The sequence below is a fragment of the Pelobates fuscus genome, chromosome 6, assembly GCF_036172605.1.
Source record: "Pelobates fuscus isolate aPelFus1 chromosome 6, aPelFus1.pri, whole genome shotgun sequence".
Taxonomy (NCBI): Eukaryota; Metazoa; Chordata; class Amphibia; order Anura; family Pelobatidae; genus Pelobates; species Pelobates fuscus.
In genome coordinates, this window is record NC_086322.1 from 81,595,899 (window position 1) to 81,620,554 (window position 24,656).

At 38.5% G+C, this 24,656-nt stretch overlaps 1 protein-coding gene across 8 annotated transcripts in view; it reads right to left on the minus strand.

The window, feature by feature from the left end:
- Positions 1 to 24,656, minus strand: part of RBM47 (RNA binding motif protein 47) — a 136,516-nt gene that overhangs the window by 48,452 nt on the left and 63,408 nt on the right. For 6 of the 8 annotated variants that reach the window (XM_063457899.1, XM_063457897.1, XM_063457895.1 and 3 more), the window contains exon 1: positions 16,684 to 16,753. The exons of 1 other annotated variant lie outside the window; for it this stretch is intronic. In XM_063457899.1, coding sequence (XP_063313969.1) covers positions 16,684 to 16,700 — 17 coding nt within the window. In that variant the 5' untranslated portion in view covers positions 16,701 to 16,753. Of the gene's footprint in view, positions 1 to 16,683; positions 16,754 to 16,945; positions 17,007 to 24,656 lie in introns of those variants that run through there. One more of the 8 variants, XM_063457894.1, reaches the window with a different exon arrangement.

Genomic DNA, 24,656 nt, shown 5'->3' on the forward strand with positions numbered 1-24,656 from the left:
AGGGTGGGGAGGGCATTGGTTAGGGTAAAAGATACCTCTCCTATGGGCTCCCTCTATATGACGTCTCCAAGCCTTTTGCTCCCTATTCAAGAGAAACGATAAGAGAGCTTTTTAACTAAACAATGGTACCAGCTCTGTCATATTTTGTCCACCCCCTTTCGTCTCTAGAATTTGTCTACCCCTTTTTGATCTCTAGAATTTCTGGGTTAGTAAATGAACACCAAGTGACTGGCAACATCCTTGTTTTGTCAGTTGCATTTGTAAATATTTGGAAATTTAAACGGTACACATATGGAAACTTCAGGGAATCTTTAAACATCTCTAGAAAAACAAAATTAAATTAAAGGGACACAATAATATTAGAACTACAATAGTCTCTCTTTCCCTAGTTAGTTTTAGCCTCCCCATGTGCACATTTATAAAATAAAATAAATGAATGTACTCACCTTTCATTCAGACTCTCCCACAGCACTGCTGTCTGTTGCTCTTCACATGATGTAATCCTGGAGGTGGGCCTCCAGGCTGATAGCCCAAACCAAAGACCCACTATGGGTGCTTGCCCAGATCCGCCATTGATTCTGTCACAGGGCCGCCACCATAAATTTTGGGGTCCCTAACTCAGCTCAGGGTCTGGGCCCCCCGGGGCCCGCCTCCAATCCCGCCCACAGGAATACACACAGACACAAATACACACACTGATACAAAAGGACACAGATACACACACACAGATACATACTAACAGACACACATACTGAAACAGACATACACGCATATAGGCATACATACTGACACACACATACTGAGACATACACACATATACAGACACACAGGCATACATAGTGACAGACACATTCTAGCATACATACAGACACACATGCATACTGACATCCATACACACGTACACACAGACATACGTTCATAATGACATGCAGACATACATATATACATACATAATGACATACAGACATACATTGATACTGACATACATGCATACATACATCCAGACATACATGCATACAGACATACATACTGACAGACATTAATACTGACAGACATACATGCATACAGACATACATAATGACATACATACATGCATGCAAACACACACACACACACACACAGAGCATATTATTCAGCCACCCTCCTGTTCTTACCTTTTCTTTTCAGGAGGGTGGCTGGGGCTGATGGTAGTCAGCGTGGCTCTCCCTCTTCACGGCCTGGCTGGCGCTCCTCCCGCGCGGAGTGAGCTGGGAGGAAGTGACCACTTCCTCCCAGCAGCACTTGTGCTGCGTCTGCGTTTTTTGTTTTTTTTAAAGGGGCCTGCGCTATAACATGGCCACATCGCTGACCGGGCCCCTGAAGATATAGGGCCCATCGGGTGGACCTAAGTGCGTGGGCCACTTGATAGGCCCCATCAGCGCGCGCGCCCCAGTGCAACTGCAACGGCGGCAGTTCCGCCGCTACATGTGGGGCCTGGGCCATGGTTGTCACCCCCTGATGGCGGCCCTGTTCTGTCATATGGCATGAGCGCATGACGTCAGAATAATAACAGTCCCGGCTCTCCTATCCAGAAGGCTTGTTGAAGTGGCTTGAAGCCATGCTTCAAGGCCTCCTATTTCTTAAATTAAAATGTTTTGGGGATAAGTGGGGATCTACTGTAGGCACTATTACAATGTCAATTAGATGAGGTTGTTACAGTGAGTACATTGAGCTTCTGACTCTCCAGAAAGGAATTGACAAGATCCCCGCCAACCCCATGTAAGCATACGATCTGACTACTTACCTTGTGGGGATCAGGGCACTCCTGGTTCCATAACCACTACAGAATAATGTAATGGTAAATGACTTTAAACTTTTAGAATCTCTTGAAAAAATCATCATCAGTAAAGACTTAATTCCTTTAATTAGTAGTGTTGCCTGGATAATTTGGATGTTAAAAAGCTGTAATCTTTTCATAAAATACACCAAATCTTTCATATTCTTACAAAAGAACTGAATGCATGATTGTTTTAATACAAAAATCTGGATCATGCAAATACATAGCATGACCTCATTGTACGGCCACAGATATCGAGGATACGCATCATAAAAATCACATAACCATTATTGTCTTATATGTTTACAGTGGGGAGGGAGGGACGGAGCATTGCAGAGACAGGAGAAGGCGGAAGAGTACAGTCCTTGACGATACTAAAAGCTGATCAGTACATAACAACGGCACAGGCTTCGACTCCCAAAATAAATACCACACCTACACGAGCAGTTAAGAGGTACAAAACAACACAAAACTGCAATTTGTCAGTTCAGTGGGCAGTGTGAGTAAGAAAGCTTAACTGAATGGGGGACCCACAGAGCAGAGATTGAAATGCACACTTAGAGGACCAGTCTCAGTGTCATACACGGATGTTTGCTAACATATAAATCACAATCCTCTTGATCTAGTATGGAGTGCTTCAGCCTAGCATGATGAAAGTAAAGAAGGACAAACCAATGGGACAATGGGATTTCCTACAGATCAAGGCTGATAAATGGAAGGCTGATAAATGGAAGGCATATGCCTGAAGTTGTGGGAGGGGTTATTTTCCTATTTAAATCCCCAAGTTACCCAGCTTACCTATAGTCGCCGTTTGGAAGTTCCCCTCCCACCTCACCCTTTATTAATTACATCAATATACCAGGTGGGCCCTCATTTTGCAGGCGTAACCTCTCGTCGGTTTCAGCACACCTCAACCGACTTTTGTCCTTATCGAACTACATACTTTTAACTGTCCTCTAATTACCCTGTACACAACTGGCAAGTAACGGGTGAAGCACTAGGTATAGTGGGATTTATTCACTAAAATGGGAATTGTGGACACCTGATAAGTTGGAATCCCCCTTCAAAGAACGTTCACCCCCTTTCCACTCCCCAAACAATGTTCACCCTCCTTCCATTCCCCAAATAACGATCACCCTCCTACCATTCCCCATATAACGATCACCCTCCTTTCACTCCCCAAATAACAATTGCCCCCCATTCACTACTCAAACAACGTTTACCCTCAGTCCACTTCCAAAATAATGCTCACCTTCCTTCCACTGCCCAAATAATTTTCACCCTCCTACCACAACCCAAATACATAAAGTGTAAATTTTGAAAATATAAAATATTGCACTGGACTGACATTGGTACTTTTGATAATATAAAGTATTGCATATGCACCTCTAATATCTATAGCTTACTGATCAGAATGAAGTATATCAAAGCTAATCTCTGTAATTTAAATTATCAGCTGTGTAGCCTGTAGAAAATAAGAACAGGGTTATACGTGTTTTTCAAAATATATTTGAGGTCTGTTTACTTAGCACCCAAGAACTTCCCTGCTAGCCTTTCTTTGCAGTTGAAAAATAGTTAAAACAAGAGAGGTTAAAGTGACAATGTCATTTTACAGCCTTTCTTTTATTGAAACCATTTTTGTTCCTGTATTTTCTCCATTTCCATATAAAAAAATATTTTTTATTTAAAGGGACACTATAGTCACCAGAACAACTACAGCTTAATGTAGTTGTTATAGTGTCTATAGTATGTCCGTGCACGCTTTTTAATGTAAACACTGCCTTTTCCGAGCCTAGGGGCACCTCCAGTAGCAATCACTCAGAGGGCCACAACATGCAGCACTGACGTTCAGAGTCTCCAGACTCTATATGAATGGCGCTGAACTTTCCCCATAGAGATGCAGTGATTCAATGCATCTCTACGAGGAGATGCTAATGTGCACAGAGCAGCATTTTGACTGGCATGTGAGATAGTATCCCAAAGCTTGGATTGGCTGACATCATCAAGTTTGATCTCAGCCAAGAGGCAGAGCCAGCTGCGACCTGGACACTCACGGCGCTGGAAAAAGGTGAGTAAACGAGTATTTAAAACCTACAGTGTCAGGAATACACGTTTGTATTCCTGACACTATAGTGTTCCTTTAATGTCATTTTTATTTTTTATTACATTTTTTTACAGCATGCTGTAGGGGTTACAGTTCCGGTACTGCCATAGTATCCCCCCAATGTAACTGACTTCTTACCTGTGGTCTGCCAGGCACCAATCACAACCTCCTATTGGCCTGTCGGACAGCTAGAAGCTCTATTCTGAGCTGAACTCTAAGCGTCAGCTGATCGCTCTCAGCCAATGAGTTAAGCCTTGCACCGCCTGGCTAAGCTAAGAGCATAAAGCATTCTGCTGGAAGGAAGCTGCAGTCTAGCCAGGGACAAGGTAAGAAGTCAAACTGTTACTAAATGGTTTGGCTATGTACACTTGGGGAGGTTCCAGGGCACTCTTGTCACCATAACAACCAAAGAATGCTGTAGAGGTTATAGAGCTTGGAGTGTTCCTTTAACATACACACACACAAATTAGTATTTCATAAAAATAAAATATTTATGAAATGCTTCAATGAAATTCCAAACCAGTCAATAGAGATCATGAGACAAAGTAAGGAAAACTTTTTGTTATGTATTTTTCCTACATTTCACAAAAAGGAGGAGCCACCAGTGGCTAGCTTTGTCAAGCTGAGGGTAAAAGACTCTTTAAAGCCCCAGGAGTTAAAGAGAACCAGCAGTGGCCACAAAGGACAGGTTCGGGCAAGTAAAATCTACCTGCCCCAGAGCCCACGGCCACTGCAATGTAAGCAGAGCAGCGACCATCCAGGGTCTTTGCAAAACATGCAAAGACCCCAAAAGGTGACAGAGCCGCTTTAACATCAAACTTTTGTCTATCTGCAGCAGAAAGTGCCCACTCAGATTAGGAATTGATGTAATCAGCAATCACAGTGCTTTAAAATGCAGTGGTTACCAAGATTTGTTTGCTAAAACATTTGGCAACAGTAAAGGGAAGTTATGCATCTTAAAGTGAAATCCCATACGGTAAAAATAAATTTTAAAAAACTGGCTGTAATACAAGGGAATTATTCTGGCATCTGTTAGCTTTATTAATTGTGAAGCACTAACAAAAATATCCACTTGGGGGTAAAAAAGCATTTTATTGGGCAGTAACATGAAGCAAGTGAAATATTGTTTTTATATATGGAAGCGATAGAGAGGGCCCTAACTCTACACTGCTGTTCTTGCTGGGGTTGGAGTGAGAGTTTCTCATTGCCCACTGCCACTGCAGTTTGGCTGGGGTGTACACTAACGCTGTCAATGCAAAAATCATTAAACCACACACAAAAAAAAAAGCCCCCCCCAAAAAACTTAATGTCCCTTTAAATTAAAAAAATAAATAAATAAAGCGGTAGTTAACTGCAAGCTGTGGTTCACTGCTGAGATGACAAAATCATTATTGAGAAACAGAACAATCTGTAAATTCAGTTTGTAGAATAGAACAATAAGAATTAAACAGTCCTGAACAGAGGACCCAACAGATTTCTGTAAACCGTAACAGCACAGTTAAATATATTCTGTGAAGACACATAGTATTTATCTATCTTCAATCTCCTTTTTTATTGCAAGTTCTCTTTATAATCGGATTTAATGCTCTAGAGGAGGCATCTCAAACTCTGGCCTCTACAACCCCCATTACTCTATGGCCTTCAGGGAGTTGTAGGCCATTACCCTCTAGCATGTAAGCTCATTGAGCAAGGCCCTCAACCCCTCTGTTCCTGTGCGTCCAACTTGTCTGGTTACAATTACGTGTCTGTTAGTCCAAACATTGTACAGCGCTACTTAATTTGCTGGCACTATATAAATAATAAAATAATAATAATAATAATTAACATGTGGGCGGGCAAAGTTTGCGATCCCTGCTGTAGGGTTTTACATAGATGCATTTCTTCACTCAGACCAAAGAGGGCATAGAGAGTAGCATTAGTATTCTATATAAGCAAGGAGAATATCTTAATTACATAAACTCTCCAAGAAACAGATTTGGCAAAATAAATAAATATCTTTTACAATTGGGAAGTTCATAAAATACAATGATAAAATGCTAAAAACGAGAGTAAAGGTACAAACTGCTTATTCATATCCCTTACTATTACTATTATTATTAGTAGTAGTACTAGTGGCAGTATTTCTATAGCACCGACAAATTCCCCAGAGCTTTCCAGTTATACAGTTGGGATGTATAATAGCAAGAATCCGCAAATAAAATAATGCTGACAGATACAATGTGTGAAGAGGGTCCTGCTCAAACAGGCTTAAAATCTAGACAATACGTCCTCAGAAATGCCCAGGTCCCAGTATGCTATCTCCCCATTCCCTTCACTACACTAAGTAGCGTAGGAGGGCCACCAAAATAAAAATAGTTTCTCCAGAAGTGCCTAGTAACCAGTGTAGGTTATGAGGCAGTAACAATAAGTGGCAGTGACTAGGGCAGGGATAGGCAACCTTCGGCACTGCAGATGTTTTGGACTACACCTCCCTTGATGCTTTGCCAGCATTATGGGTGTAAGAGCATTATGGGGGATGTAGTCCACAACATCTGGAGTGCCGAAGGTTGCCTATCCCTGGACTAGGGGATCCCTGCTTGTTTAATAGAGATTTCCCATACTGCAACTTAGGGAATGGATCATGGGGGAGGAGCTTCCTCATTGGCCGTTTACGGTTGGCAGTGGTGTTGATTGGCTGTTCCTTGGCACATTACTTTTTCAAGTATGGATCGCCTGGGAAGAGCACAGCAATCACTTGCTATAGTCTCACTATTGTGAGCAGGTAGTCAATACATTGTCAAACACAGATCTGCACACCAGTCAAGCCATAAGACTTGCTTTTCCCACGGAAATCTCAAATTTGCAGTGATGTTAGTACTGCAAGGCATTCTGTTTGGGCATATGCAAATTAGTTAAACAAATAATCACCTTTTTGTCTAATTTTTCCATTTTAAACATGGATTCCTTAGACGTTATGCTTGCTTTATACAACAGCTTTGAATCACAACTCAGCAAGCAAGAGATGCCAAACCAGACAACCACTCATGGACAGCTGTTTTGTTGTTAATGCAACTCATCAGCAGTAGGCTGGCTACTGGCTTGCTATTGAGAGTTGGCGTTATGTATTTTCAAGGTTAACGTGTTTGTTTTATTATTAATATAACCTGTCTGGAATGTAATACTAAAGGTGAATACACCTTGTATTAGCTTTGGCAAGACTAAAAAATGGAGCTAAAGTTGTTTTGGTGCCTAAAGTATCCCTTTAGCCCTGCAATGTAAACACTGCAGTTTCTCTAAAAACAATCTTCACTTGCAGGGTTAAGGGGACTAAATGCACCCAGACCACTTCAATGAGTTGAAGTGGTCTGGGTGTCTACAGTGTCCCTTTAACTAATGTGCATGCTTTGCCGCAGCAGGCAAGGTATGTAATTAAATCTATAAAGAAAGAAAAATAATTTAAAAAAATGAAAATAGCATGACCACCAATAGCCAACTTTTAGTAGCTATTTGCTTGTGCTGAAACCATCCCAGTGACAGTTACTCTTTAAATGTCATTGCATAACGGTCAGCCTATCTGGAGAAGAGTTTCAAGACGTCACATTTAATTTAAAATATTCTTTTTTTATTTTGTCTGTTCTTTTTTTTTCTTTGTTCTTGCTGAAATTATGTATGACTTGATTAATACAACACAGAAAGTGGTTAGTTACTTATCCGGTTTAACAAGATTCCTTTTCTTGCTGTAATGGTGGTAAATTCCATAAAACAGGTTTAGCACGTCCTTTCTTAAATTTTAACCTAGTTGCCATGGAAAAGAGGTTTTTTTTTTAATACTAAGCCTATAAAGACAGAGATTAGCTGGTTGTTAAAGCATAGTGCCAAGGTCCATCACATCCTCATAGATTGTAAGTTTGTTAGAGCAGTGTCTTCTTCACCTCTTGCTCTGGTATATATTCTGTATATAAATTACTTTTTGTTAAATATCCCCATTTTAGAATTTAAAGGGTTACACCTTTAAATTTTAAACTTTTCCCGTCTAAAATACCCTATTGGCCACTCTGTTTGCAGTACAACCTGCAATAAATAGTGTTTTAGTCACCTGGGTGAATCTCCCAGCACTGATCTTCTACGCCCCCTTAAATGTCACTAGGGCCGCAAGGTCCAATCACAGGCATCTCATAGAGTGCATGCGCGTGCTCCGGGCTGATTTTTAAATTATTATTTTTTTAGAGCACACAGTGGAAGGGAGGGGAAAGCAATCTTCCCCATGCAGACGCTCTGTTGAGAAGATTTTAACGTCTGTTGCCAGTATGCTGTGCGCGCTGACTACCGACGCAAAATCTGCACAGAACTGACATTGACAGCCTGGAACAGAGTGCTAACAGGTGGCCAATGTTACATGTGCTAGGGTTGCAGCTAGCCCCTAGCACACAATTACAAATATCTCAGTAAACGTGGTGTTTCAAACAGAAACACTAAACACACTGGCTCCCACCACCATGGTCAATTCATATCACTGAAGGATGCTCTGCCTCCAACGTGCGCACACACGGTGCATTTTAAATTCCCCATAGGAAAGGACTGAGTCAATGATTTCTGAAAGTTTTTCTGGCTCTATAAAGGGTTTCTGCGCCACATGGCATTGATCTTGTTCTCAATGACATTGTAGTTATATAAATTGTTATTAATAAGACAAATTACATTTCTTAGACCAGTCCTTGCCTCCGGTCACACCCCCAGTCACACCTCTAAGTTAAAGTGTCCCTCTTTGTCCATTTGAAATGTTGGAAGGTATGTGAATATTAAGCAGAAAAAAAGTAATAAAAATAAAATACACTTCAGCCCTGTTGGATCTAGGTGTGCCTGTAGATTCCCTTTAATCTCTGTATGTTTGGAACTCAATAGCTACTTAATGATATCCCTGACCTAACTAAGAATATCGGTAATTGTGTAACAATTAATAGAGCAAGGCATTCGAGATTATCAACTATTGCACAACCCGATGCCTATTGTTTATAATACAATGAATGTTACACTCACCTGACATTGGTTGACAACAGTAGACAAGATAAGAGACTCTGTTCCAAGAACAGAACAATTAGAAATCGGGCAGTTCTATGTGAACTGCTATTGACATGAAACTAAAGATAGCAATCCTTAAGGCTTTATCTGGCAGAATTTAACATAAGTGATACCATCTTATAAAAAGTCAGTAAAAAAAAACACAAAAAACAATACATGTGAACACTGCTCATGGATCCCCTGTTAACGTGTGAATCTGGCTTTTAATGTTGGTTTTTGGTTTAAAGAAAGAGACATATGTTAATATTCCACCTGTACGCACACAATAGGAATGACAATAGGAATACGGTGGTGCTTCCCTAAATAGACATGGAATCAGTGCTCTGAGAGCTGCCAGGTGACAAACAGGATGTCAGGAATGGCCGTGAGAGGGACAATATTGGATTACAAGCTAGGTGTGTGCATTTAATATAATGGGAAGCTGAAAGGGTTAAGGGAACACTAAGGTACTAGATGAGGCGGCCAAGACAGTACAAAACATACAACTTCCCCAGAGAAACCCCACTGTTTGCTCTGGAGGGTATGGCTGTCAGAACCACCATGTTTCCTAGTCACCTCCTATATACAGTATGCTGGTCTGTGTATTGTTTTATGGAGAGCTATATACAGTGGGGGAGGTATCCAATATGATGGGAGTTAACTATGACTGAAAAAAACGGGAAATAAAACTATTTGTTTGTAATTCTCCCAAATAACCCTTACCAGCTACCACAGGCTGGAGATAAAAAATAAATAAAAAATAAATACCGGTAAATAAATAAAAAAGCAAAACTACGTAGTTACTGGTGGGTAGGTATGAGGCTGCAAGAGCTCATCATTCCCAGACAGATCTCTGTATTATATATATATACACATTGAGCTATCAGCAGATGCACTGCACATACAGATTCCTTCTAAAAGCAGAAGTGTCATGGAAGCCAGAGTAACCCTTTATTGTCAAGCCGTGAGTAACCCATCAGGTAAATACAACTAAAGAATACAAACATGCACACATCACATTCAATAATTAACTACAACTTATCTACAAAATGTGCAGGTTTTATATTTGTGCCTGGCACCTTACGTTGAAAATGCTAACTTTTGAAAACAGACTTCTTTTAAAGGAGCGCCCTTAATACCATCACCACTATAGGCCAAGGAGAGAAATCTCAAACTAAGGGTGAAGGGGAATCGTCTTCCTACCCCTCCCCCAAACTGGTTGAACATGGTTTGCAAACAACTGATTGACAACACCATGACCACTGCAAAAAGGTGAATTTTTCTTATGGTGTTACTCGTGACCCTAACATTATTCCTGCGTTATTTTATTATCATAACAAAAATCATTCATCTGCAATAACGTCTTAGATTAATTCCTTTGGTTCAACACTGATTTGCTTGAAGACTTAGTGCCATGTTGCACTAAACGCATTAAGCTGTCTCCCTGGGATATGCTTCTGAGTGAGTTTTTTTGCTGCTATGCCCTTGAATTTGTTCATTTTTTTAAGACTATTTCAATAAACGTTGTTTTATTTTATCATGGACTGCATCTGCTTTATACATGATTAGCCGGTGTCTCCCTTGTGATTCTGATCTGTGTTAAGAAAGTTGACACTTAAAGCCCAATGCTTTAGTACATACAAAGAAATGAGGGCACTGGGCGGGTGCCCAATCCATTAACAAGGTATCAAAACACTACAAACAATCTGAATTAGAATTCAGAAACTATCAAATATTTAATGTCCTCTTTTTTTTTTTTTTTAAATAGCAGAAAATGATGGACTATTCCTGGAAACCCTCAAGTCCAGAATAGTTTTTGGAAGTGATTAATGGGGAGGTGGATCTATAGTTATGCTTTGTCATGCAGTACAGAATCTCACTCAGCTGATAGTAAAGGGTCACATAGGGTGCATTCAGTAGGTGCTGCTTAACCTTAGAAACTCACTGACTGTAAAGGTCATGAGAAGCACTGTTTAGAAGACCTTATCATGCCTAGATTTGCAATGATTTCTCTGGTGCTCAGTCAGCATGCAAGTTCTCATTTCCTGTACATCCCCATACATTATCAAGTGACAGCAAACCACTGCTAGTCATGTACTGTGCAACCCTAAGCACTTGAGGCACCCACACAATTCTGAGTTAATGCATTTCTGGTTTTCTGTTTGTGTAGTATATGGATAAATTACAAATCATAACTTTTCAGTTCCTTTTTTTTTTTTTTTTAGGAATATTTAACTAAATTATAAAGGCATGTTATTAACAGTAATGCTAATAAGCAGCAAAAAAAAACCAACCTAAAAAGTTAACTAAAGGAACAGTCTAATTGAACTTTTTTTATATATATATATTTATTGGACATGCTCATTTACTTTAGATGATGGGCCCCCGCTCCATATAATTTAAATATTAAATACATATTGTTATGAAAACAACCTGTATTTCAGAGTAGGCAGCCTCCTCTCAGCAGTTGCTCCATCTGGCTTGTTATCTTTACATTCAAAGGAAGCAAACTGGCTTCTTGATTGATGTCTTCATTGATCAAAGGCTGTAAATATAAGAGGGCCTACCAGATGAAGGCCTCTTCAGTGAAGTTAGGAATCTTGGTGAATTTTGTCCAATCCAATGCATCTTATAAAGAAGCACTGGTAACCTACAGCGCATGCACAGCAGTCGCCATGCTCTGCCAATCCAATACTTTTCATAAAATCCTATGGTTCTCTAGGAGACGCTTTAGCATTGTTTGGTGATATCATGCTGTGCGACACCGAATGTGGTGTCCTTTGATCTTTGAAGTAGCCGAAGCCACAGAGGCATGCTCTTGTACAAATATAAACATCGCCATATCTCAGAAACAACTTGTTTTGCATTCTACATTGTCTTAGTAAAGGGACAGTATCATTAAGATGTAGTGGTTTTGGTACTTAGAGTGTCACATTAATAATTAAAAAAAAAATATGTGACAATTACATTCTAAGTTTTTGGGACAAAATAATTTTAGTCTCATCTCTCAAATTACCCCTTAATTGCCTGTTCTAACCATTTTTTTTAACAATAATATAAAATACACTCTACACTACTGAACTAAATAACACATGCCAATTAATAAAACATAACAAAAAATATACAATGTAATAAAATAAACCTAAGTGCTAGAAGATTACAACTCCAAGGCATCAGCGGCATCAGATGAAGGTTTGCTTACGATTCAAAAGGTTTTGAACTTAATTTCACCAATATCCCCTGTTGTATAAGAGTCAAATATTAATATACTAAGGCAGTTTAGTCAAGGCAGGCTAATTGTGTCAACTCAAGAGGAAGAAATTTGGACATCTGGCTGTGGACTAACTACAAACAAATAGCTGTAATAGCTTAGGCTTTGTCGCAGCGGAGCTAGAACCCAGAAATACGTTATCCCCTTTTCGTGAATCACCACTCAGAAGGATGACCCTGATTTGGAAACAGGGTACTATGTCAGCAAGCAGGCTAACAAAAACAGATGGATGGGAAGAGGAACTGTAGATCTGGATCCAATGGTCTGGTAGTTAGGGCATCAATTTCAGTAAAGAGAAAAAGGGGCTCGTGGTTAGGTCAGATCTGGAGATTGAAGTAAGGAACAAATACAAGTGCAAAAAAAAATTAACAAAAATTTATAGTTGGAGTGCTATAGTGCTGTTTATATGCTGAACAAGGCAATATAAAATCCCGTGGCAGAAGATGAAATAGCCTTTTAAATGCATTTTGAATTAAAGGACCACTATAGGCACCCAGACCACTTCAGCTTAATGAAGTGGTCTGGGTGCCAGGTCCAGCTAGGTTTAACTCTTTTTTCTATAAACATAGCAGTTTCAGAGAAACTGCTATGTTTATAATAGGGTTAATCCAGCCTCTAGTGGCTGTCTCATTGACAGCAGCTAGAGGCGCTTCCGCGCTTCTCACTGTGATTTTCACAGTGAGAAGACGCCAGCATCCATAGGAAAGCATTGAGAATGGGGGTACCCTCAGTGCACTATAGTGCCAGAAAAAACGAGTATGTTTTCCTGGCACTATAGTGGTCCTTTAAAGTAAGACAACCTTGTTGGCATAATGTGGTTGAAAAAATGTGGTTGGCAAAAGTAGAAATTTTTTAAAATGTTTATGTTTTCTAAGACGAATTTGACACTTATATATTATCAGGATTATTTACTTAAATTAAAATTACCAGTAATTTAAAATTAATTTCTAATTTTAGGCTAAAAAAGTCAAACTGGACGCTGACTTGAAGAATTGCGTCAGTTCAACTATTTTGTCCCTAAATGTAAAAATCACTTTGAATTCCCTGCAATTCCACTTTAGTAAAAAAAAAAAACTGATTATATAATTGTTAAATTATTGATCAGTACAATAGATAAGCATTCTTAGAGGAGTTTGATGAGCTCTCTAAAAAAACAAAAACACAATTTACTTTATAAATAATTTACTTTTTCTTTGAGGATTAAATATTACACATTTACTTTACAGATAGCCATGCATTTAGAGGCTATCTGGTAGGCCCCTCTTATATTTACAGCCTTTGATCAATGAAGACATCAATCAAGAAGTCAGTTTGCTTCCTTTGAATGCAAAGATAACAAGCCAGATCATTTAAATCATCATTATACAGAACAAACAGGAAGTGATGTTCATTACATAAAAGAGTAGTAGGCTTATTCACATGAACTGTAGTGAATGGATTACCATATTGCAAAATTTAGAGAAAAAAAATTATTACAGCCGTAGTAATAGCTTGACGGATTCAGCAATTTTGCAATTCATTTTTAATTTTACTACAATTCTGTGATTAGAGAATATACAGATGCCAAGAGTCCAGAATTTCCTGGGACAGTCCCACAAATTTAGGTTTTGGGACCTGTTCCCATATTTTAAAAGTCTGCTGGCAGACTTCAAAATGCAGGAGGGGACTGGGCACTAGGACACTAGTGCAGAGTGCTCCATGCATGGTCTGCTGGAGGGGGAGGGCTGTCAGTCAGCCTGGATACCCTCTATAGGGGCAGGAATGCCCCCATTGTTCGGTGGACCTGCTACTTAGCCAGGATGACCTGCCAGCTCGGACCCCCAGCAAGCCTCCTGGTACGTTTAGTATTATGGGATTACTGTTTTTATTTCTCTTAACAGCAAGTTATGGTAAACTGGCTATGGACAAAATTAGGGTAAAAACAATAAAGATCCCCCTCCTCACTCTGCTAGTTTGGTCTAACTTTTGCAAGACAGTTCTCAGCTCACTGTTTAGTTAATAAACCCCAGGATACATTGTGTATTGTTAGGTATATAAAGCACATTATATAAGTTATGTATTATTGGGCCTGACAGCTATATATTGCTACTTTTCAATGGAAACACTAAATACCAAAATCACTGCATCTTCATGCAATGGTTTTGGTGCATACACCCTGTCCCTGCAGTCTAACAAATGTAATTTTTTTCGAGAAATGGCAATGTTTACATTTGTCACTAAGGATGTCTTGAGTGCGTGTCGATCAGACAGCCACTAGACATACTTCCTTGTGAATACTTTCGATTATTGAAAGCCTTTAAGTTCGGCGTCTCCATGCTTCCCTTCTGAAGCATCCGACAGACTGAACGCAACGTTTGACACACTTACCCTGTTGTGTTCAGTATTCCTCAATACTTCTCTATGGGAGCATTGCATTAGACCTAACATAGTCTGAATGGATAGTCTCATTGAGGGAGGAGTGACTGCAGCAAGGAGACTGCCCGATTACTGCTAGATTACGGAACAATTTAAATTGTGTTGTTTTTTCTTTGTTTGTTTGTTTGTTGTATAAAAAGGGCGGTCACAATAATTCCAATTAAAGAATATTATTTGAAAATAAATATTCTAATATTTAATGGCAGAGTGTTCCTTTAAGTAAGTATTCCCTATCCATATAAAATCATGTATAAAAATATTAATAAAAACAAATAACATTTCTATAACAGTTGTATAAAACAACTTCCTTATTTTCAAGAAATGTTTCGATATTACTAATGAATGCAGTTTCAATTCCAAACACAGCTTCCTCTTTGGATGATTTTTTAAAAGCCAAGCATTGTTTTCCCACTCTGAAAAAGCCTTTACTAACGTGTTCTAGCCAGAAGTTGTGCAATAACTCTGTTTCTGGGTTATCTACATGCTTAGCTTTTAAAATTCGTTGCACACAAAACAACAAGATGATCTATTACATTTCCGTTTAGCGTAAGGTCATCGATAGGAAATAAGGGTCAGGCAGACAGTACTGTCCAACTACTGTGAGCTAAGAATCCCAGCATGATCTGTCCGTCAAAAAGAGACCACGAAAGGAATTGTAGTCCACAGCTAGTGGGGTATCGGAAGCTGCCCCTTTCTCTCTCTCTCTCAAATTTAAGGCCAAAATTCTAAACATCACTTCCCCAACTGGCATTCTAAAATAGACCCACTACTTCCTGGAGTGCTACTGATCATCTGTAACATTCATACACATTTTAATTACACAGTTTTGGATATTTCGAGCTGTTGGTTTCATGGAAAAATTAAGAGGAAATCATATGGAAAATATAAATATTGTAGTAACACGATAAAGGTACGTTTACTGCTATAGTACAGGGACGAATGTAAAGCCACCATATTATTTTGGGCTAATTAACTGTACAACAAAACTGTTCAGCATCCTGTAAATCTGTTAAAGTATTTACATTTGGGTGAATGTTTTATTATATGTAGATCTCAAGACATTTTCTTTATGATCACAACACAGCTTTACTGAGCATGCTCATTTTACATACCACTTTTTAACCAGGGTAATACTCACTAGATTTTAAAGAAGTTGCATTCCTAGTTATTCCAAAATGTTCCTTAAAAATACTTTTTTTATTCATTCATTTTTGCCACAGTCAGTTTGTATTTGTTTTGTATTTTATTCTTGCTTTTACACTAATATGCAAGATCTTCTCAAACATGCTCTAAGTCTTGAATGAACACATTTGAAAACAAAGAAACAAAAAACAGACTTAAATTGTTTGTATTTGGTAATTTGCAAAGTTGCTGTGTCGCCCTATGTGAAAAGTGCTACATTTTTATACTATTTTTTTTTTTTAGTGAAAGGGCAATACCCCATGCCCAAGCAATACATGTAAGACCCTCTTAAGAAACCTTCAGTGTACTTGGAGAAGAGTAAGAGCTATTCTGTGACATTTTATATAAGCTATAATTACAGGTTTTATTTTCTCCACAATTGCTTCTCATTTAAGCTGACAATTATGGGAATTTGGGTACAGTCACATCTTCAGATTTTATAATACCTTAATTACTAAGGACATTTCATTTCCCAAAATCCTAAATTTGATTATTAGATCTCAAGTCTTTAAAACAAAACAAAAAACAATCCCACCTAGAAAAAAAAAAACAACAGGAAAATACTAATTCCCAAGCAGCAATGCACAAGCAGGATGCATGTTAGCCAATGAAAAATTCTGATTAATTTGGACAGAAGCACATATATTTTGTTACATGGCAAGCTAACATTGGCATTACGCACGCAGGCCACTTTTTCCATCAATTCCAAATGGGGTATGCTTTTTAAAGTTGCAAAGTTAGACATTAAAATTGGATTAGTCTAATTTTACCACTCTACAAATGTTCTTCTAGGCTGCTGTTTTTTTTTAAATTAATTCAGTAAAACATACTTATAACAAACGTACAGACAATACTTACACAAGTGAGTTCTCCATTTATCTTGTTGCAGGTTACAGTTCCTTTAGATTCCACTTCTGTGTCTGACATGCTACAGAAATCATCACGTGCACATGGGGGACATGCAGAGATTGAACAGAGATGTGAGCCTTTAAAGCACACTGTGTCTATTAAACTACCCAGAATACACACACCTATTCTTACCAAGCTCGCTCTCTCTAGCCTACTCATGGCGTGAGAAGTTATCAGCGATAGATAAAATCATTGGTTTGTGTGAACCTACCTGGTGCATCATGTCAAACAAGTCTTGTTCTCTTGAAAACAAAAGGACAATGTGTCTGCCGTTAGAAAAAAAAAAAGGAAGCTGTCAGGGTTTCTACATTGTTTCCTAGATCAGGAATTGTTGAATTGAAACTAGTCCCAAAGTCAATAGGGCAAATATATTTTGTATTCGGCCTAGATCATCCTTTTTGTTTTGTCAAAATAGAAAAAAAAAGCTGCAGCTAGCTCCGTTCATATCTCTGAAGTTTAACTCCTTGATGAAAAGGACTTCTTCATTTAAACATAAATAAAATAAAACATTTTATGCAAGCAACGCATTTTTTTCTTCCAGTGTTATACACCCCCCCCCCTCCACCCCCCTTATAGAAAATAAATATATAAAATGTACAAATATATAAAATTGTGCGCACTCACAATATCTGCTTCAAAGGTCACAAAATGGAATTGGTCTTTTTTTTCCCTAAGGTAAAAATAATGATGATAATTATATATATATATATATATATTTTTTTTTTTTTAAACATTGTGCAAGTAACATCACAATCAATTTCAAGACGTTTACATGAACATTTATTTCCTCTTTTTCCACTATGTGCAATAGCAGAAAATGACAGTTCTGATGATGATTGACAGCAACCTTGAAATTACCAGTTTTTAAGATCTCACAAAATCCATATTTGATAACTGTACTGTATAAAGAAATATAATATTCAAAATCCTGGGGAAGTGGCAGTTCCTGTTGGAGATTGGACAGTACATCTGGCATTGGCATACCAATGATGGTCTGAAAGGACTACCTTTTGGGGGGAGCCCATCCCTTTTCTAGGAGATGCTGCCCTCACATGGTAACTGGCACTAACCCATCCTTCATTACCAGTTTCCATATATTTCATTCCTCTTAATGTTAAAAGGAGCTGTTAATAAGCCGTCACAGTGCATATGTTCCTTGAATCCATACTTTCCTAAGGGGGCTTCCAGGTCAAGTGACTTAAGTTTTTCTCTGACTTAACCTTCTAAAAAACAGCAATGTTTTTAAAGGACAGGGAAACTGCACCCCAATTACGTCATTTAGATGAACTGGTCTGGATGACTACAGTGTCCCTTTAAATATAGGTAGAAATTCAATGACTGAGATATCGATTGTAACCTGCTGTTTAAATTCCTACCGTTGACGTTCATTCATATCTCTATGATGTGACAGTGTGTGTAGCTGTAATCTTCCAATGTATAAATAAAATCTGTTTTTAGAAGCAGATATATGTTAATTAACTGATACAGTTGTGAATCTCATTATAGATTGCACTTTTCCTCCTCTCTCTAGTCCAGTCATTTTTCAATGGAACCATACATCTCTGTGTAATTATTTACAGGATGCTATGTTGATTTTTTTTGTGTGTGAGAGAAATGCCATATGTTCCCAGACTCCTTCTCTTTTGCTTACTTCGTCATTCTAACCTGACTTAAACTCTTCCATAGAACCAGAGTGGTGATACTGTGAATTGTGGTAAATAAAATACTGGACAACAAAATTTAAACGCAGACTAGAAGAATTGAAAAAGGCTACTTCAGCCATTGTGGCCCACTTTTTTGCACTTCAGTTTCCTATTCACTGTTTAGCAAATACACTCCATAGAGAGGTTTTATCATGCTTTGTGTTAATGCAAACAAAGCAAGTTTCATCCTTTGGTTCCGTTGCTAAATGCATGATGTTGGGACTCATGTCTTTTCTTCCACTTTCATGAGGAAATATGGAAGAAAAGAAAATTGCCATCCGATTGAATCAGAACCATACAATAAAGCCAAGTAACAAAATGCACACAATGCACTTGTGATCACTAGTTGTTCACATCACATGCAATCAGAAGGCAGGCTGGCACATACATGGCCTACTGCCCCTGTATAGTTCAAACTATCACTGATCTCATTGGCATTTGAACCTGTTAGCAGTTATACATATTTGTAAGACACATTTCCCATGTTTCTAGAACTCATTACACAGCAGACTTAGCTGATATATATGCAAATCAACTCTATTAAGGTCTTTTATGTACTGGAAAACACTCAGTCATTAAATAATGACATCTGTAGTAAAAATGAATATATGTGGTGCTAAACCAATTAGGGATCCAATGTTAATAAGAAATAATTCCTACATTTAATTCCAATTGCAGCTCCCATAAAATGCCCAAGAGGTCCTCCAACGTATATCCCAAAAATGAAAACGAAAATAAGTATGGTCAGTAATAAAATGCCACAATGTACCCAGTTATCAGGCATTTCATTTCATAAAATAGATCTCTTTACTCTCTTGTGAAGAGAGAAAATTAGCAATAGTGCAGTATGTCTAACCTACTGGCAGTAGCTTTTTACCCTATCACAGATCTAGATGAATACAAGACAGAACAAGCTATAAATCGGGCTGATGAAGTCCATGAAGAAGTGCAGTCAGTAGATTATACAGAAGAGACAAGAGTACATGAGGGCATTACTCACCAAAGGTGCCGGTTACGCAGTGTTTACGAGACATACTTCGTTATCACAACGTTATCTTAACAGGAATACACTGTTTTTTTTAATGACTGGTATTAATCTTTGTGACAGACATTCCATAAAAAGAAAAACTTGATAACTAGGTACATTGTGGCATTTTATTACTGGCTATAATTATTTGTGCTTTCACTTTTGGGATTAAATAATGATATATCTAGATTTAGATATATATACTTATAGTGGTCATGGTGGTAGGGGTATGTATATGCACCTTGAAACACTGCACATACCAAATTATTTTTTAATTGTGTACTAGAGACTAGTTGCACCCTCAGAAAACGTGACTTAGGCAGCCCAGTTCTGAGCTTCCTAAAGTTAATTTTGCGTCTATCGTGATAATCATCACCCTTACTGGCAGAGTTCCTGCAAGGAGAAGATAGCCATCGCTTCCCACCCTGTGGGTGCTCCCTCCCACCTCCCTTTGTTTAAGAACTGGGAGAAATCCTCCCTCCCCCAAGAGCTCACATTCTACCTGAGATGGCAAATCAGTGCAATCCCACGCTTCTCTATGATCGCGCAGGTGCCTAGTAATATCCTGATGGGGCATGGATGTGAATCTGGATTAAGGTAAGTTTTAAACCTATTTTACAGGGGGAATCCTAATAGTTATGCCCCATAGGGTATTTATAATGTGAAAAAAAATATATATTTTTTTTCTTTAATTCTCGTAAACAGTCACATGGACATTTCTTAGGACCACAACTCTTATTCTGCAAATGGGCAACTCTTTATTCTATAACAGGTCCAAACGCACTGCCACTTGTAGTACTTTTCAGATTTATCACTGCCAACTTTCAACCTGTCCTGGCAGAGGCCAGACACTCCCATAGGACACCTGAAACTACCTGTTTTTCAGTTGCACAAGTGCCGTGTATTCCATACAATTTATGAACATAACCTGTAAACATTTTTGGGGCCCTTGCTGGTGGCCCCTACAAGTTAGTTTCCATCCAACCTAGGTTATTGTGGTTTCTTGTCAAGAGAACGTAAGAGTGTAAATCAAGATGTTCTGGAAACGTAATCCTGACAAAAGGCCATTTATCGATGCAGGATGCAGCATGCCATGGAATATGCAAGGTTTCTCTAAAAAACACAAGGTTTCTAATTCGACAATCATATCTCCTGCGTAGCTGGCACAATCTGTGTAATACTCCAAAGAACTATGTAACTGAATGCTTGGATCAAGAAACCAAACCCAATGTTCTAAGCAGGGCAGACAGTCTTAACCAAGTTGTTGAGAAAATATCACCTCTGACATGAAATGCATCTGGTATTTTTTTCTCAGTTTGTTCACCCCGCTGTTACTTTTGATGATATGAGTTAAATTTTACCTGCACGTTGTATATTTTTTCTGCCATGTGTTTTGCTGACTATTTAATTTAGTTAATTTAAATATCTATTGTCACATATCCACATGGATTTTGGTCTCAACTTGAGTGTGAAGGTTCTTCCATATTTTTGTCGATCACCTGCAGACTACACTGCCCTGAGCTACTGGATCTGAATGATTATATTCTGTATAGAAGACTGGAGGTAAACCAACAGTTTAGAACACTGCTGATAAGTTCCCATCTACAGAGAACTCTTGAGATAAATAGCCAAAACACCAGACAAGCATAAGCCCTTTCATTTATATACTTCCCCTTTAACCCCTTAAGGACACATGACATGTGTGAGATGTCATGATTCCCTTTTATTCCATAAGTTTGATCCTTAAGGGGTTAAAACTATGTATTTCTTTCCGTGGAAATTCACCTAACATTTGTAAAACTCTAGGCAATAATTCAAAGTAAATAAATGCTCCACAACACAGGAAGCAGACAAAAAAAACCTGTTACTGAGAAGAAGGGAAAGTAATAGATTGTTTTTCCAAAAACTGCATATAAGTTCTTTCACCACCTTTTTGCTCCATTTTCTTCCTACCTCACGTAGAAAGCTTCAGAAACAAAAGGCTGATTAGGACATTGTAGATAAATACGTAGACTTCAGCAAGTGAGCCACCGATTCAATATGTCTGAAAGTGACACGTGTGATCAAGGCACTTAGAAGGAATCACCTGGCTACGAGGTTAAGGGTATGCTGTGCTCACTTTAGACAAAAGCACTTAAGCATCTTAAACACCATTCATTTATTATGGACTTGGGCATATTTTTTGCCATATGGGGAATTAAAGAAACACTATAGCCACCCACACCACTTCATCTCATTGAAGAAGTGTGGGTGCAGTGTCCCTGTCCTTTCAACCCTGCAGTGTAAAACAATGCAGTTTTTGAGAAACTGTAATGTTTACATTGTAGGATTGACTCCACCTCTAAGGCTGTAAGTAGGACAGGCACAAGAAGCACTTCCACTGCACTAACCGAGTAATACTCAGTCATGTAATGTGAAAGCTCCATTGGAAAGCCCTGATTCAGTGCTATCCTATGGGAAGGTTGGAATGTGTGTGCGGTGGTCGCTACCATGTGCATTACCGGTCCCCAATGCTCCTCTATGAGTTGCATTGGATTGGACATAGGCAAAGGTGACCATGCCTCCTCCGTGACATGGTGAAAGGGAGAGAACCTCGATGCTGCATAAAGGTAAGTAAAACGTTATGTTTTTTCATTTTTAATGCAAGAGGGGGCAAGCTACAATAGAACCGAACCGAACGCTAGCTCACTGGCGGCCCTTCGCATGGAACAAAACCACGAATAGATTTAAAAGACTGTAAACCATTGCATTAGGAATGCAGATTTGTATTTCCAATGATATAGTGTTCCTTTAATTGTTGTTTACTACTATGTCAGTATCATATACCGTAATTAGCACAAGAAATTCTCCAGGCCCTCAAGGTGTTCAAGCCGCAGGCAGTTTGAATAGCACAAATGGAGCAGCAACGTTTCAATCTGCTAAGAGGTCTTTGTCAAGCTTGACAAAGACCTCTAAGCAGGTCGAAACGTTGCTTTGCCTTTTTTCCTATTCAAATTGCCTGTGGCTTCAACATCTTGAGTGCCTGGAGAATTTCTTGTGCTGCCTTATCGTTGTGGGATTGCTGGTCCTGCTCCGGAACACCGGGTGGCTGCTGGGATTGAGGTCTGCTCCTATTATCACTTTTACCTTACAAGCAGGTAGTTGAGCACTGAATGGGTTCTAGCATTTAAATGGAAATTAAAGAGAAAAACAGAAGAAAAATGATTTTTTCTAAATGTATTATTAGCATTACCTTTGTCAGGTTGCAATGGGTAACAGACAAACATGCTCAGACACTGAAATTATTACGTCATTAATTGGCAAAAAGTCTTAAAGTGACGTCAATGAACGTTTACTTTTTTTTTTTTATAACCTATTTTAATGATTTTCTATCATGAGCATTCAATTTACCTCCTAAAACCATGTGTGTTATGGATACCCAACTAAATAATACAACTGTTATATAAAAAAAGTTTATTTATATTGAACACTCTCAATACTAAATGTCAATTGTTTTTTCTTTCTATGAGAAATCTGGTCGTTTATTTCTAGAGAGTGGATACATATATATTTATATATATTTATTTATATATATAGTTTTTATCATATGTATTCATTTATGCATTAATATTACTGTTTAAAATAAGTTGTTTTTTTTAAAATGTAAACTGGTTTCATATCCCTCTCCTGCCCCGTGATACTTTAGCGACTATGCTTGGCAATGGAATGCCCTTCAAAAAACCACGGATCACTGGTTCTAGTAAATGTTTTACTAGACACTAAACAGCCCTTGTGTTCCACCCTTAGTGCAAACAAAGAATTCAAAATAATATTCAGGGACATTCACATGCTGCAGGTGTTAAAATTGTACAGTGTCAAATCATAGTCTTGAGCAGACTAAATAAAGTCTTGTTTCGATGGCCTCACAAATTTAGAAGCTCTATATATTGTATATATAAAAGGCACAACATAATGGGATTATTTTAAAATGTTTCAGCAGTAAACATTCTTCATCCCTGCCCTGTTTCACTACAAACAAGCCATTTTAATGATAGCACTACTTGCGCACAGGTGAGTTAATCATTTACTACTCTCTGTGCTTACACATTTATACAAACAAAATGAAACCACAGCTAAATTTCCTCTTCATACACCCCAAGGGCCAATGCGGGCTTGAAGAGGTAGAAACAGCTAGTGAAATTGAGATAAAATGCAGTAACCTCAGTACAATTTATTATTTATTTTATTAGCTTCATTAAAGATGCTGTTCTACTCAGTGCTACCCACTGTTTTTCATATAAAATAGGTATGGCTTCACAGACATAAAAAAAAAAAAAAAACATTAAAAAAAATAATATATATATATATATATATATATATATATATATATATATATATATATAAACAAGCAAAAACATATATATTTAACAATCCTGTATTTGCTGGAATTTTCTAGTCTGTACAGCTCTTACAACAAGATCTGACCAAATGCTAATGTGTACAGCAGTAGGTTTGGAGCAAAAAAACAAACAAAAAAATGCAAATTCACTGGATGCTGGGCTTATGGACCAAAACTAATTGCTATTGGAAAAAAAGAAAACCTAAAAAAGATAAATAAAAAAAAAAAAAAAAGCAAAACACATCATAAATGACTGTAGACACTAACCTACATATTGCACTAAAAGTGCATATACCAGCTTTGTCCCCTTAAAGGGACACTCCAGGCACCCAGACCACTTCAGCTCATTGGAGTGGTCTGGGTGCCAACTCCCACTACCCTTAACCCTGCAAGTGTAATTATTGCAGTTTTTTTAAAACTGCAATATTTACCTTGCAGGGTTAAGTCCTCCCCTAGTGGCTGTCTATTAGACAGCCACTAGAGGACACTTCCTGCTTCATAACACAGGTTTTCTGTGCTAGAGCGTCGCTGGACGTCCTCACGCTGTGTGAGGACCTCCAGCGTCGCTCTATTCCCCATAGGGAAGCATTGAAATTAATTTTCAATGCTTTCCTATGGGGTGCGCTAATGCGCATGCGCGGCATTGCCGCGCATGCGCATTAGGTCTCCTCGGCCGGCGGGCGAGATCAGTCTCGCCCACCGGCCGACGTAACCAGAAGGAGGAGCGGCGGGGGAGGAGGAAGCAGCGACGTGGGACCTGTCGCTGCCCCTGGTAAGTGACTGAAGGGGTTTTCACCCCTTCAGCAACTTGGGA